The 15013-nt window shown below is 43.9% G+C and overlaps 1 protein-coding gene across 7 annotated transcripts in view; it reads left to right on the plus strand.

The window, feature by feature from the left end:
• MED12 (mediator complex subunit 12) overlaps nt 1–15013 on the plus strand; it is an 820436-nt gene that overhangs the window by 519337 nt on the left and 286086 nt on the right. For all 7 annotated transcript variants that reach the window (XM_086918278.1, XM_086918283.1, XM_086918279.1 and 4 more), the window contains exons 28-29: nt 2807–2878; nt 13057–13202. In XM_086918278.1, coding sequence (XP_086774404.1) covers nt 2807–2878; nt 13057–13202 — 218 coding nt within the window. The remainder of the gene's footprint in view (nt 1–2806; nt 2879–13056; nt 13203–15013) is intronic.

The following is a 15013-nucleotide window of genomic DNA, read 5'->3' on the forward strand; positions in this document are numbered from 1 at the left end:
ATTATTGCCATTGCAAGTGCTGATTGTAAATTCCACATCTCAAGTTGTGGCCCAAATCATGATTATTGTGCAAGTGCCTTAAAGCACAAGGACTGTCTGATGGACTATTAAATTCTCTATTATGATTTGTTTGCCAAATCTGAAATATTACTCGGTGATTGTTCAAGACCATATACATTTTGTCCATAGCCCGCAGTTGAGTAGACGAGCAGTGAAGTCGGCAGGATAGGGGAGTTCAACATGGGCCATGTGATGTGCATAATTAATTGTCTGAGGGGCAAATGGTGGGTACGAATAGTGAGAAAAATAACAAGCATTTACAATGCAATGGTTTCGCCTTTGGAAAAGTTAGAGCTATTGGCATTGTAAATGACAATTTGTATTTGTGTTGGTTTGGAAAACAGATAAATAAATGGCATTGTCATTTACATTGCCATTAGCTTAATCTCTCGCAAATGTGAGACCTATTGTACCCTACGGACGAGCTCAGCAGACAGCAATTACTACCACACACACACACACACACACACACCCACACCCAGAGCCACACACACACCCAGAGCCACACACACACACACCCAGAGCCACACACACACACCCAGAGCCACACACACACACCCAGAGCCACACACACACACACCCAGAGCCAGCCACACACACACACCCAGAGCCAGCCACACACACACACACCCAGAGCCAGCCACACACACACACCCAGAGCAAGCCACACACACACACCCAGAGCCAGCCACACACACACACCCAGAGCCAGCCACACACACACACACACACACCCAGAGCCAGCCACACACACACACACACACCCAGAGCCAGCCACACACACACACCCAGAGCCAGCCAGGGGGCGGGGGAGAAGGCACAGCCAGGGGTCAGGGGAGCAAGCAGCACAGCCAGGGGGCAGGGAAGCAAGCACAGCCATGTTTCCAGTGCTTGGCTATTCTGAACAAACCATTGGTAACCAGCCTGCCACTCAAACGAAAACAATTCCCAGAATACCTTAAATAGCTAAATGAAACATCAGAGGTAGAAACATTATGTCCTGATTACACGAGAGAGGCTGCAATTGTAACTGCGAGGAACAAATACCACCTGAACCACACAGCGCGGATCCCCTACAAAACGACAAAGTTAAATTGTCCCTGTCCAACTACCTTGCCAAGTAGCGATATTTGCTTAAAATGTTGAAAGTGACTTTGCATGTCAGAGTATATTGCTCAATATATAAATATAAAAATACAAGCACACAGATGTAAGCACATAGATACAACACCTTTGTAGGTGGTCCCACCTGTTTATTGTGTAGCCCAATGTGTGCACTCTAAAATGTACTTCCAGAAACGCCACTAACACCAAATCACACGGCGCAATAAACACGCCCTCCAAGACGCACACCCACAGCCTCGACCCTGCGCATGTCTCTAGACCACTCACACCACTTTACTCCACTCCTGCAGCACACCTCATGGGCGTGGTCGGAGTGCTGTGCTGCATGCAAGCGAGTGGTTAGTGGTGTGGGGGGGGCAGCGCTCCTGCGTACAAACGGTCGTTATCGCTGAATGCCCAAGATTTGCTTTAACCAACTTTTTGGCTGGTTTCGACGCGACAGTAAGAGTCCGTACACCGAGGGCTATAGCGCTAGATTAATCTTCTCACTAGCCCGCCCTACAAAGCGCTACAATCCTCATACTACTGTGTATTACCGAGGCGTGGCTGTGTGTTAGGGTCACCAGAAGGGGTCCTTTACGGAGTAGACGCAAATCTACGTCAAAAGAGCCGACACACAACCCTCCCAGTCACCCCAATTTGGACCGATTAATGTGCAGAAAGCGCTTCAAAGTTGCCCTAAAACTGTTTTGAAGCGAGGCGAAGTCTGTCCGGAGCCCCCAAACGGAGTGCTGGGCAAGAAAATCGTCCGAGCCCAGAAATGTTTTGCAATCCAGGGACATTCTGGAGCCCGGGGGTGTCCAAACACGGGGAGGGCGCACGGACCAAGCTTCAAAGCCAAGAAAAGTTTCCGAACTTTGGTTCCGGTGCAAAGGTCCAGTTTGGTCCATAGCAAGTGGGCCCAGGTGAGCTCCTTACCTGTCCTTCTGGGGGTCGGGCTTCTAGGCGGCCATCCCGGGGGGGGCTCCCTGGTCCGGTCCGCTCCGGCTCTCGGTCTCTGCAGACGCAAAGCTGAATGCCCAGCTCGACACCTGGGGCTGGGCTCTTGTAACATGGGCTGGGAACAGGAGCGCCTGGGTGTGTCTAAACAGAGACATGGACAGCGCAGGGGTGAGGGGGGGGGGCAAAACAAAGACACGGACAGCGGGAGGGGGGACGGACAGCGGGATACAACCATGCGGGACCAGGACGATCTTAGCAATGAGGAAAAAAATCCATGTTAAAAAAAAGTGCACGCCCACAGTGGCCCACGTCTTCATGACGTTCTAAAAGGGGCGGAGAGAAAAAAAATCACCGGAACGCCCACGAATCTGCTCCCAGAAAGAGTGACTCACCTCTCTTCCAATGGCTAGCCTCCATTTATGGAGCTAGCCAATGGAAGAGAGAGGCGGGACAAAGCCCCGTACTGCAAAACAAAAGATTTCGCCTGCGCGAACACTGCTGCGCAGTGGACGCCAGGCGAAACCTAAAAATGGGGCCAAAAGTGCTTTAAAGGACTCCCTTTAATACCAATCAGTTCTGTATTATTTTCTATTATCTGGATTTGTATGGAGATTCACCAAATTACAGTGAAAGCCTCACCCTTATTCACTGCTTTAATGGCTTGTGTTCTTTATTGCAGAATTTGGACCAGTGGACAATGCGGCAGTCTTCTCTGGAGCTCCAACTAATGATTAAACAAACAATCGCTAATGTAAGCCCATCTCGTCTTGGAGTATATTCTCATATGCTATAGCCTGATAGTTATTGTTTTAAAAGGGGGTGCATATATGCTATAGACAAGTTAATTCTGTTTTAGATTGTTGTGTGTGTTCTTGATCCAGAATATGTGTGGATAGGGATTGGGAAAGTTGACTACCATTGGTATTACCAACTGCAGTTGATCTCTGTTCTGATGCTGTTGATTTGCAGGATATAATTTCCGGCACTGTTAACAGATGGGAAATTGATAGATGAGAAGTTATAGAAATTGTTTGTGTACCATGCTGGAGTTCTTCTTTTCTTAAAGAATTATATTTTTGACTAGGGTTGATGGTTGTTTAGCTTACAGGGTCTTAACCTCATTGGTTACCCCTGGGTGTAGAAACTATGTGTGATGCACAGATGTTTAAATTTGTGCATGGACCATCATGGTTTTTGCTGTCTGCCCATTACTGTTACCAGGTGCATCAACGCTCTACTCTTTAGTATCACAGGTTGTCTATTTTTGGAGTGCACAGGAAGCTGTGATGAATGGAAGCCCTGAGAAGCCCTGTTCATGCCTGTGCAGAACTGTTCTAGTATTGAGCATCCTAGCCCTGAGCTTTCCTGAGTTTTTGCGATCTTCCTTGTCATCCTATTACCCTCAAACTGACACGCCTGTACTGCCACTGTATTCTGCTGCTTTCAGCCAACGAACCGAGAAGATAGCTTGCTCTTCTACTTGGAGGGTCATTGCCACAGCCTCACTCCCTTTGTTCACCCAGCCTGCCTGTCTCGTGCTGGTTCTACTGTGTGAGGGAAGGTGCGAGTGCCTTTTCAGAGGCAAAGCTTCCTTCCAGCCCTTTAAGGGGCCGAAGGCTGGATAGTTTCAGCTGGGTGGACGTTTGCGAGACATTGTTGGTAAGTGGTTTGCTTTTTGCCCTTTGTAGGCATAGTTTGTGGCTTAAATGGTTTGTTTAGTGGGACTTTAAGAAGGGCAGTACAAGTAGAAAATCAGGATTTTCTCCTGGCAATCATTTTCCATTAGCCTATTCCTTTCAGATTCGGGTGGTGCTGGTTGGCTCCACGCAGGTCGCCCATATGTTGCCTGCCGAGGGTTTACAACCGGAAAGGTAGGATTCGAAAGGCAGTCCTTAGAATGGTTGTAGGTTTTTTTGTCCAGGAGTGTAGTTTTTGGCACTATTTTCTTGAAATTGGTGTCTCAAGTATTTACTCTCAATTTATGTATTAACGCAAATAACTCCTTAGAGCAATTGGAGCGTTGTATAGCCTGGACTCTTTTTTTTATTTTATTTTTTTTACTTTTTTCTTGAAATCCGTGTCTCCCAATATTTACTCCCAATTTATTTACCAACTTGCATCATTATTACTTGCTTCTTTTAATGGGGATGTCTCAAAATGAAAGTCAAATCACAGACTCAACACTAAAGAAAATCTGCATAAGCTAGCTGAGTCTTTGCATTAATGGGATAGCTCTAGAAACGGTTGGGCCCATCAAATGGATTCAACCTTTATCGCCACATTTCTTACATCGCCCCCAGCAGCCAGAATCAGTCCTCCACCAGAAAAGCAAATTTGGATGAACCTGCTGACGCTTGCTTGAACACTATAATGTGTTGATCTCAAGCAGCAGACAACCACATTTGCAAAGCAGTAATTCAAGACTGTTTTGTACTAGGGTCAAAACAAAAAGACAATACCAATCCCAGTATTTAGTCGAATAACTCACCGGCTAATTCCAGTTTGTCTGAGCATACCTTTTCAACCCCCAAATCCACCCGACAACTGCTATTACAACTGCATAAGTGAATACTTTGTGATCTAAAATCATTCAGCAGCAACTCTTCCGAGGAAATCTCAAATCAATGCAACCCGCACTCAAGTGAATATAGCGCATCAACCCTACCCTGAGCAAAACAGCTTTATTAGTTAACACTATTCCAAGTATTGCCAGATGCCCAGAATTTTCAAAGAATATATCAACAAGTACTGAGCTCACCATCACATACCTAGCCTAGGTTAGGCAGGAAATGAAAAATCACACTAAAACAAATTACCTTTAAATGACAGAGGGAAATGATGCATCAATTCTGGGATTGTTTCAGTGGTACCAAGTGAAGGATGTGTTCATTTTATCAGCAAGCATTGCTTAAAAATATCTGAGAAAACTGAACAAAAAACCAACTAACCCTAAGGTAACTTTGTCTATCGAAGCAAACACACATACCAATAAATCAAACCTTTTCCCGCTATTTAAACACCACGAACAAAGTCAAATGTTTCATCACAGCGGCAACTTGATTGCCCTAAACAGTCAAAATCTCTTTGATTGTTTGACACAAAAGTAGGATGATCCAATTTGGATATCAAATGCAAGGGCACACTCAATTGCACACTTAACTTGCCTTCTAGCAACAGGCAAATACAAAAACATCCAGACTCATTAACAAGTGCTCCAAAGCCTGTAAATGCCACCAGGGAGTCTTCAATCTCCTTAACTGATCACTCAACTATAGCTGACAGATTTCACATACTTGCCAGAACGTTCTCTAGCACTCAAACGATTATCCCAACCATGCCAGCTGTTGAAGCTCCATGGAATCACCATTTAAAAGCAGTGGTGATTCTGATCAGCATAGAGTAGCAGATGATAATTCAAAACCGAAAGCAATTGAGATCCCTTCGTGATACTTTTGCGACAAAGAAAATGTTTTTTTCCAGCAGATCTGAATAATACACAGATGAAAATTCATCCCCAGATCACACTGATCTTGAACGCACCTCTTTAGATTGAACTCCAAACTGCAAATCAAAGGGACTCCATGATATTTGAAATTATTCAATCACCTCTGTTACATGAAAGATATAAATCTCAGTAACCTAACAAGTGTTAGCTTCTTTCAAGACATGATTCCTAAAGGCGAGACAAATCAAACTGCCTGGTTGATGGATATCATTCCACATAAAATCTGAGCCTGGCAGAACGACCTGGCAGCATGTGTCAAAGGTGGCTAATTAAAATATCCATACGTATATTACGATATCCAGTATTTCGACATGATCAATCTTTTCCCTTCTGATCATTTAATAAAATAAACCATTTTAAGAGCCCGGCAGATTTAACAGTCAATGGAATTCTTCCCATCACTGTTAATAAAAGCACATCTACAAAGTGTCATATCAACATAACATCTACACCAGATCAACACATCACCAGAATCTGACAGCAGAGCTTCATCCTTAACAGTAGGATAAGGGAAACCCGCTCACAAAAGAATGACCGTGTGATTTGTTCATGGAATATTGCAGGCCTTGAACAGCATACTAACTCCACTGAAGAAAATGTAAAAAAACCTTTTAAAACCATCCACATGTGATGTATCTTCTAGAAATATGAAAGCCTGACTCCCCTAACCTATGTATTTTCCAATCACAATCTTTTTGGCAGCAAAAGCTCTATGGGCTGTCCAAGTGGTGGATTATTAACTCTAATACATAACGATCTACACTTAAAAAGTACTAAAATATTTTCTAAATCAATATGTGCTCATAGTTCTTCTAGCTTGCAGAAGTCAAAACCATCTCTTGTTAGTAAATGTTTACTTATTACTGATGTTAAATAAAAACAAGTCTAAGTTCTAATTGATTCAGATTAATTAACGACCATCGTGGAGCTATTTGCTAGGATCAGACGATCCTTCATGACAACTTCAATGAGAACAGATTCGCGTGTAGCCTTTATCAAGTATCAGACTTATTCAATAGGAAGGCAGTAAAAAGTAACAACCGTATCAGGCTACCGTACACTGAAAGGGAGGTTCTCAAATGACCAACCAGCAAACCAACATTATCTACATTAAACTCATAAAGCATAACCGACAATACTGTGCCAAATTCCATCTCTCCAAGAAATGTCTTATTACTTCTAAGAAGGAGAGCAATCTCGATTCGCAGCATATAACACTATATTGTAATCAGGGTTTTCATCTGCTAAACAAACAGTCTGATAAAGGTTGCCTAACCTCATAAATTATAGGACAATTGAATGGAATTTGGGTTTTTGTTCAAAACTATCTTTACCTATCGAGAGTTCGAGCATCAGGACTCATGAAATTGAATTATTACGATCTTTACTTCCCAACTGGAAAACATTGTTAAACTTGATTTTCTACTTTATTTTCACAAAAATTACTAAGAGGTTTATTCCTCAATGCAATTGTTCCAATTGATTCATCATCTTAGCAAAAAGACAACATTAAAAGCAGGTGAGACACTGTCTAAAGAATCTGGGATCTTTACAACAAGACTCTTATCAAACATGAAAAGGTCCATTGTAAGTGATCAATAAAACAACATGATATCAAGAAGCTACCTGGACTCCGCTAATCTGGCCATTAAATCAAATAATGCAAAATCATGTAGGTTCTGATGGGTCAGGGAAGAGAGGCATGTAGAGCTTCAAATGAATGAGCTATATTCATCATTAAGCAAAGTGATTGGGCGTGGCGCACAGCTTTGGTGAATATGGTAGTTCACTGAGAAGGTAGCTGAGATAATCAATTCAAGGTGCTCCTACAGGTGACGTAACTGTTCAGGTACGTCCTAAAGGATTGAGGGGTTGAGTGCGCTACTGGGGTGTAGGCGCATCCCTGTGGTGGGCACACTTATGTGGTACTGTGTGTCGTGACACAACACAGTAAATTCCAAGGAAGTTCAAAATAAAGTTCCAAAGTTTTGAAAGTTTCAAAATTTAATCAGCATTTTCCGTAGGTATATTTCATATTTTCTTCATATGAATGGATTGACAATCATTTTTATCAACATCAAAAGAAGCTCCAATGCATTTCGGACATGGAGTCCTTTCTCAAGGAGCATGAGTAAGGCGCTTCCGCGGATACGTGGAGCTCCAGTTCATTTGGTCTGTTCGTTTGGAGACCAAATGAACTGGAGCTCCACGTATCCGCGGAAGCGCCTTACTCATGCTCCTTGAGAAAGGACTCCATGTCCGAAATGCATTGGAGCTTCTTTTGATGTTGATAAAAATGATTGTCAATCCATTCATATGAAGAAAATATGAAATATACCTACGGAAAATGCTGATTAAATTTTGAAACTTTCAAAACTTTGGAACTTTATTTTGAACTTCCTTGGAATTTACTGTGTTGTGTCACGACACACAGTACCACATAAGTGTGCCCACCACAGGGATGCGCCTACACCCCAGTAGCGCACTCAACCCCTCTATATTCATCATTCTCATTGTCGGTCTGCTGAAACACTTCCTTAGACATAATATGAAAAATAAATTATGATGTTTATTTAAAAAAAAGTAGATCTTTATCTTTGGCCCAAATGCGATAACTATCGATGTATAAAATCCGATCCTGTCCTATGGAGTTTATTACTTTACCAGTTATTTATGCAAGTGCTTGTTATGATAGATTGATTAGTACAGCACACTAATCAAATGAATAGAATAAGTAAACAAAATACGATTACTTGGATTTAATAATCAATGATAACGTATTGTGCTTTAATCATATTACAGCCAAGAAAACAAAATCATGCATTATTACTGAATCTATAAAGGGATTTTCAAATGTCTGTGGAGGTTGCACAATTGGACTTTCAGTCACAGCAGTCAACTCAAATCTAATCCCTTCACTTCTATATGCATCTTTAGTTCTCAAAATAAAGACAGTCAGCTACATCAGGAATATTTACACTCCAACCTAGAGGATGTATGGAAAATCAGGTATTTAAGATTTACGCTGATGCATATCCTGATTGCCTAGTTTGAGGGTTCATGGAATGTGCAACGCCTGCTGTCAAGGAAATACAGGCTTTACGCCTACAAAGATGATTCCATTGGTCCAATTTTTTGTTCATTCCCAACTTTTAGTTACATTGAATTTTAATTGCTGGAGTGATGTATCCATTTTTTATGATTTTAGTATTATAATTAATATATTTTCTCTACTGTAGGAAAGTTACCCTTGTTGGCATGGTCACTCCCACTTTCTTTTTGCCTAGTATTTTGATGCAATTGTGACTGAAGAGCACTGGGTCCCTTGTATCCAGCTCCCCGGAGCCAGTGCTCTTTTACTAAAACAAGGTAACTGTTCAATTGCCCCCCAATTGGTTAAACCTTTAGCAGCTCTGTAAGACCCTAGTATATGATACCCCGGTACCTAGGGCGCATGCGTACTAAAGAGGATCCCTAAGAGTTGCAGTATGTATTGTGCCACACTAAGTGACCCACAACCAAACTCCTGCAGACTGCCATTGCAGGTGGTGTGAAATGGTGCAAACAAGTGTAAGTCAAACTTAAAGCAGACCTTCTAGTCCTAAATCAGGGTGAATTCTTTTGCATGTGGGGACAAATCGGCAAAAGGAGATATTCCCCTGTTCTGTCTAGTTCGATTACTAGATAGTACAAGTGAACAGGGAAGCCTACTCATGTATATGTATTGGGCACTGGTCATTAAGAGTTCCTCAGCTACATGATGGGTTCACTGAAACCTGTGGTGTTTTGTATCAAACAACTTATTTTAATAAATCCACACTGATGCATCAAGTGGATTTATTAAAGCAGGCACCCAGATAGCACCTTAGAGGTGCCCCCTGAAAATCCACCATCTTCTTAGTCTGCTGGCTGGTATCGTCCTGCCTTCCACCACCGACATGTTTCTGACTCGCTGCACGTGAGAGCCTACTCTCTCTGAACCCAGAAACAATGCCTGCCCTGGAGGAAGGTATTCACACTGCTCCTCCATCAGGATGGCTAGTGAATCTGCATACCAAGGCCATGGGCTTCAAAGCCCCTGCTACCTATGCAATGTGACCTTGGCTTTCCCCAAACCGGTGATAAGAGGCTTCTCCCCCCCCCCCCCCCCCTCCCCCACCCCCGCCCTGTGGCCCATTTAGCACCACAACAGGTGTAACTATTCAAGGAGGTGTGAAGCGTAAAAACAGTTTATAAAGACAGGGGATGTCCACGTAAATGGGATCACAATTGGGGGCGCTGGAATTAATATAGGGCGGATATATGTGTGTCTCCGACAGTAGAACTAAGAAGGGAAAGACTCCTGGTGTTGGAAGAAGACATGGATGAGAGTACGGTACATACTGTGGGCAGTCAGAGTTAACTAGATATTGGTGAGTTCCCTGACCCGAGTACATACAAGTGACCCACCTTTGATAGTTCTGTAACTGTTAGAATATGCTGCCCCGGGTTTCTGCCAGATTAAAATAAGGAAGATAATGTTGTAATCTCTTGAACATCTTTACCTAAGCTGTCGATGTAATGTCTTTATTGCTGCTCTTGTTTTCTAATAAAAACTGTTTGAAAGGAGGTGTGGTGCACTACCAGGCCAGCCATAGCTCTAAGTTGAATTGCCTGATGTGCCCCAGGAAAGAAGGGTTCCACCGTCTTGATTTTGGTGTAATTTAGAATTCCGGGATAGGGTTATGCCCACTTCCTACAGGAAGTGTTTATATAGGGGGTGTAGTGACTCCAAGAGTAAATAAATAACCCAATTGGCTACTACCCTTCACTCCCCTTAACACTCCTAAAGTGAGGATTTAGGTTGCCACCTGACACTAGGAACTCAGATTCACCTGACAAAAGAAAAAGGACAAACAAGAGCTAAAGAAGTGATAACTGGGGATTACCTATGGACCTTGGCGCCAAACCCTACCTTTTATTAGACCACAAAAATTACTCCAACAGACCACACAGTGGTCAATGAAAATAGCACTTAAACGGGTAGGGCCGAAGTATGAAGTATGAGGATAGGTGTATAACTTCACCAAAAGGTGAGCAAGAAAGCAATTCCTTTTTGTTTAGTTACCCTCACACACCCTAGTGGTGTCATGCTTCATCATAGGTCACCCCGACGCCTCCAAACTGGGGTGAGCTCAACCACAGTGTTAGGAGCTCTTTGAGATAGCTGAAGACCAGGGGGAATTAAAGATAAAAATCCTCGGACAGATCCCCGGTTTCCCTTTATTCTTGGGTCTGTCAGGGTTATTAAAAATATTTTAAAACTGGTCAATGGGAGTATTATGGTCCTATGATCTTGTGCCAACATGTTTCAGTCCATATGCAGCCTTAAAGGTCCTGGACTTTCTTCAGGGCAATGGTCACCCACCCTGGAGGACAGTGAGGGGATTCCCTATCCTGTCAGTTTACAAAGGTCAGAGTAGCTGCTCCTTATGTGTGAAACCGATAATTCATCTGTCATGCGTGGTTCTCCATCCAAACTGCGGAGAGTAACCGTGTCTCAGGGGAACGCTAGACCTGTTGGGGTAGCCCTGCAGTCAAACCCCCATCAAGGGTCCTGCCCCGCCTGATCACCTACTCGGTTCCGGTCCCCTACCTGCCTGCCTGGCAATTGCAACAGCCTGACTCATCCTGAAGCTGTGCATCCTCCAAAAGCCTCCTGGGGCCACGCCGTCAGCATCTCTCTTGAAGTGAAGGAGCCACTTTCCTGCAACTGCAAGCACCGACCGCATCATCCGGTTTACCGCTCTGCCGACCCCAGGGTCCACGCTACAGGATGTCCGCTCCGTCTACCAATCAATTGTGACGATGCTAGGACCCCCAGGAGCCACTCTGCGCCAATACCTGGGGTACCATACTCCTTGCCTGCCCCGCTCTGTAGGTCTGACCGAGATCCGTGAGAGCCTTTAAAGTACAGGCCCAACTGACCAAAAACCCTCTGCTCCCAAGCTCCCGGCCTGGTTCCACAAACACTGGCTGTGCCCCCTTACTCCGAAGACCGTAACGAACCGAGACCCCAACCCCCACCCTGGGGAGCTCCCAGACGTGTCCCCAAGCCCCTTCTGCAGCTTGTTCTAGGTGGTCCCCCTCTTTGCCTAGGCTGTAGCCCACATGGCTACCAACCGATTCAGCACCTCTGCACCCGGACACTACAGGACAGGTAAACCCAAACTGCTTGTGGTTCTTTGGACCTTGGCCCTCTAGCACCTTAAAGCCGAAAGGGGACCACTGGAGTATGATTGCAAGTACCTGTATGCAGTATATGTTCCTTTCTCTATAGAAGCATTAGAGCGTAGAAACACCTTTGTTTGACATTTTTACCTACCTGTAAAAATTGATATTTCAAATAGGTCTTACCCAATTACAAAGTTTTGGGTGTTAAAATATATATATAAAAATCTGCAATTTTCCTTAATTGGTCTCGAGTTTCTTCTTGAGCGTGTGCCATTTATTGACTGTACAACAAATGCTTAACACCACCCTCTGATAAGCCTAAACAGCTCGCTCACAGTACCACAAATAGAGCACTGGGATTATTAATTTAATCCTTCTAAGGCAGCCAATAAGGGTCGTCTAGACGTTCTACATAGTGGACCTCCTTTAGGTACACTGCATTAAAAAGCCAGCTTCCTACATTTACATTAAACTAATTTCACACCTAGTATCACAGCTGGTTGTCTTGTGCAGAATAGTAAAAAAGTTATGTTCTGCATCCTTGTTTAAGTTGACTTGCATCTGCATCCGGTTCCTTTTTTTGCTTGCCTTAAACACAGTTGTTTAGGAATGAGAAGTGGTGAGACCATGGAATGTTTTTGTTTTTCTTCATTTCTTACAAATGTATGAATTTTGACACCAATAACATTGGGCTGATTTCGTTTCTGCTCTCCTCTCATGTTCCGTGGTCGATCTTATGACTAGCTATTGATTATTATGTATATTGTAAGGTGAGACTACTTGTAGGGATTTTGAAGCTGTAGTTGCTCCCCTTTTTAATCTATAATTAGTGTTTCAATGATATCCCCAACTTCTCCTTATTTGAAAGACTGTATCAAGGACGTTTTGCTTGTTAACCTGTAAGTGACTGACTTGTGTGACTGCTTCTTTGTTTCTTCTTGGAGTTTGTTGTCTTTGGGGGTGGTTGTTGGGCAGCGATGCACTTAACTTGTGGATGTCCTCTGATGGGAGTGGCATTCTGGTGAGACTCTGGAGGTGGCCTTGTTGAATCATGCGGTTCTTTTGTGTGGGTGTATGCAGTGGTTCTGTGGCCATAGATTCTGATAAATCTTTTGACTGGATTGTGCTATATGTGATTATTTTGTGCTGAATACTGTAGATCAGTTTGTATTGCCATGTTGTCTTGCTCAGGACCTTCTCTGTTTGCTCAGGAGATGAATTCATTGTTGGAGAATATCGCCAAAGCCACGATAGATGTATTTCAGCAATCCGCCGAAATCAACTCTGTGAACTCTGCTGCCAACGGAGGCTCCACCAGCTCATCTTCCATCAATAATAAAGCGAAGCCCATCCTCAGGTAGGTATCTGCCATTTGGTGCCCCGGGAGGCCCCTAGACCGGCGGCAAACTGATTGTTGTTGACTCATACCCATCCGTGATCTAGGCTGGACGTCTAAGGACACTACTCTCCCACACTTTTACCACTGTAATAACACCCCTCTTTTCTTTTCACGCTCTTCATGAAGAGATCTTCAACGAGAGCTCATACTCTTCAACAAAAGTGGTTTCATTATCTTCCTTCTCCTTACATCCTGCGGGTTAGAATACCACTCTGTCTGCCTTACCTTAAATAAGCAATGGTCCTTAGCAAACAGAAAATTCATAAATCAAAATACAAAATAGACCACAATGGGTTACTATATGAATCCAATGTCCAGCCGGACATGGAGTTTTATTCATCAATTGTTAGGAATATAGTCAGCAAATTTTTGAATCCCACATTATGTGTTGGGGCACAAGCCGGTACCCTACTTTGGGAAGGAAGTGTGGGAAAATGGAATAACAATACAAAAGGTTTAAACAAAACATGGTTACATAAATACAGGCAAAGACTCTGAGCTTTGGTAACTCGCATATAATGGACTGTGCAGCGAGTTTAAATAAAAATAGATACAATAGTTAGACTCAATGGAAGTTTGTGGCGCTATTTACAAGTGTTGACGTTTCGATCCCATGCTCATTAATTATCAGGATCATCATCATGACTAAATCATAACATTTGCCCGGTATAAACAATGTGAGCCAGCTGTAGCTTAATGGCAATTGCTGCAATCAAGAGGTTGTGGGGCGAGACGACCACTGTTGACGCGCTGATAATAAACTATCCACATATTTGGCAGTACTGTACGCCATCGTGCTTCTGACGAGGATAGCAGATTGTTGCTGATTCCAGCCTTCATCCTAGAAGTCTAGCCGGTCATAATAGGCGACCAGAAGGCCCGACTCCTGGACACTCAAAACTCTCAGAAAAAGCACGGGTCGTACAACCCCTTGCATCCATCTGATTCCTTAAAACGGCACATGCTGCCAAATAAGTGGGTGGATACTAGCCTCAAACTTGGGTAGGGCAGACCTCGAGAGCTGTGGAGAACCACCACCTCTGTTCTAGAACCTTTTGGAGTCTTTAGGAGCTCAGGATCAGCAGACCGTCAGCTAAGTTGCAGTGCCTGCGAATGCAGGGAAGTGACTGTCACTTCAAGGGAGATTCCTTCAGGTATCTTGGAAGCCCACAGTCCTTGGAAGGTTTCTGTATGGTGCACAGGCATTGATGATGCAGCAGACTGAAAGGGGGACAAAGTCGAGCGCAAACGAAGTCCAGCGAAGTCCAGAGTAACCAGACGGTAGAAGTTGAAGTGGGGTCTGAATTGAATCTTGTACCATGACAAATCTAGGGACCTACACCCAGGTAAGCTCTTAAGTACCCTAATAAAAGGGTTGGTACAATTCAGGGGGCCCTCCCCGGGCAGGTTCTGGACAGGTGAAGGTTACTCCCATGTTCTTTGTCCAGTATTCAATGGCTCCCAGGACTGGTTTGACCTGGATTATGCATGGGGACACCAATGTGCCTCTCATGCAGACTGAGTGGTGCTGGCAAGCGCACCCACCTGGCCCCAATACACCAAATCCTGTCTGGGAGGTGGTCACACCTCCTCGTGACAGGTATCCTATTGTTCTGCCTTCCCCTGCTTCAGCTTGGCTCAGCATCAGGAGGGCAGAATCGTGTTTCTGGTCGGCAGCAACCATTGTGTGCTTTCCAGGTCTAAAAGACTGGTACCGGGTGTATTTAGAGCCTAACGGAGGGCTCTTCCAGTGCTTGGCATTATACCTC

The sequence above is a fragment of the Lissotriton vulgaris genome, chromosome 4_1, assembly GCF_964263255.1.
Source record: "Lissotriton vulgaris chromosome 4_1, aLisVul1.2, whole genome shotgun sequence".
NCBI classification, from domain to species: Eukaryota; Metazoa; Chordata; class Amphibia; order Caudata; family Salamandridae; genus Lissotriton; species Lissotriton vulgaris.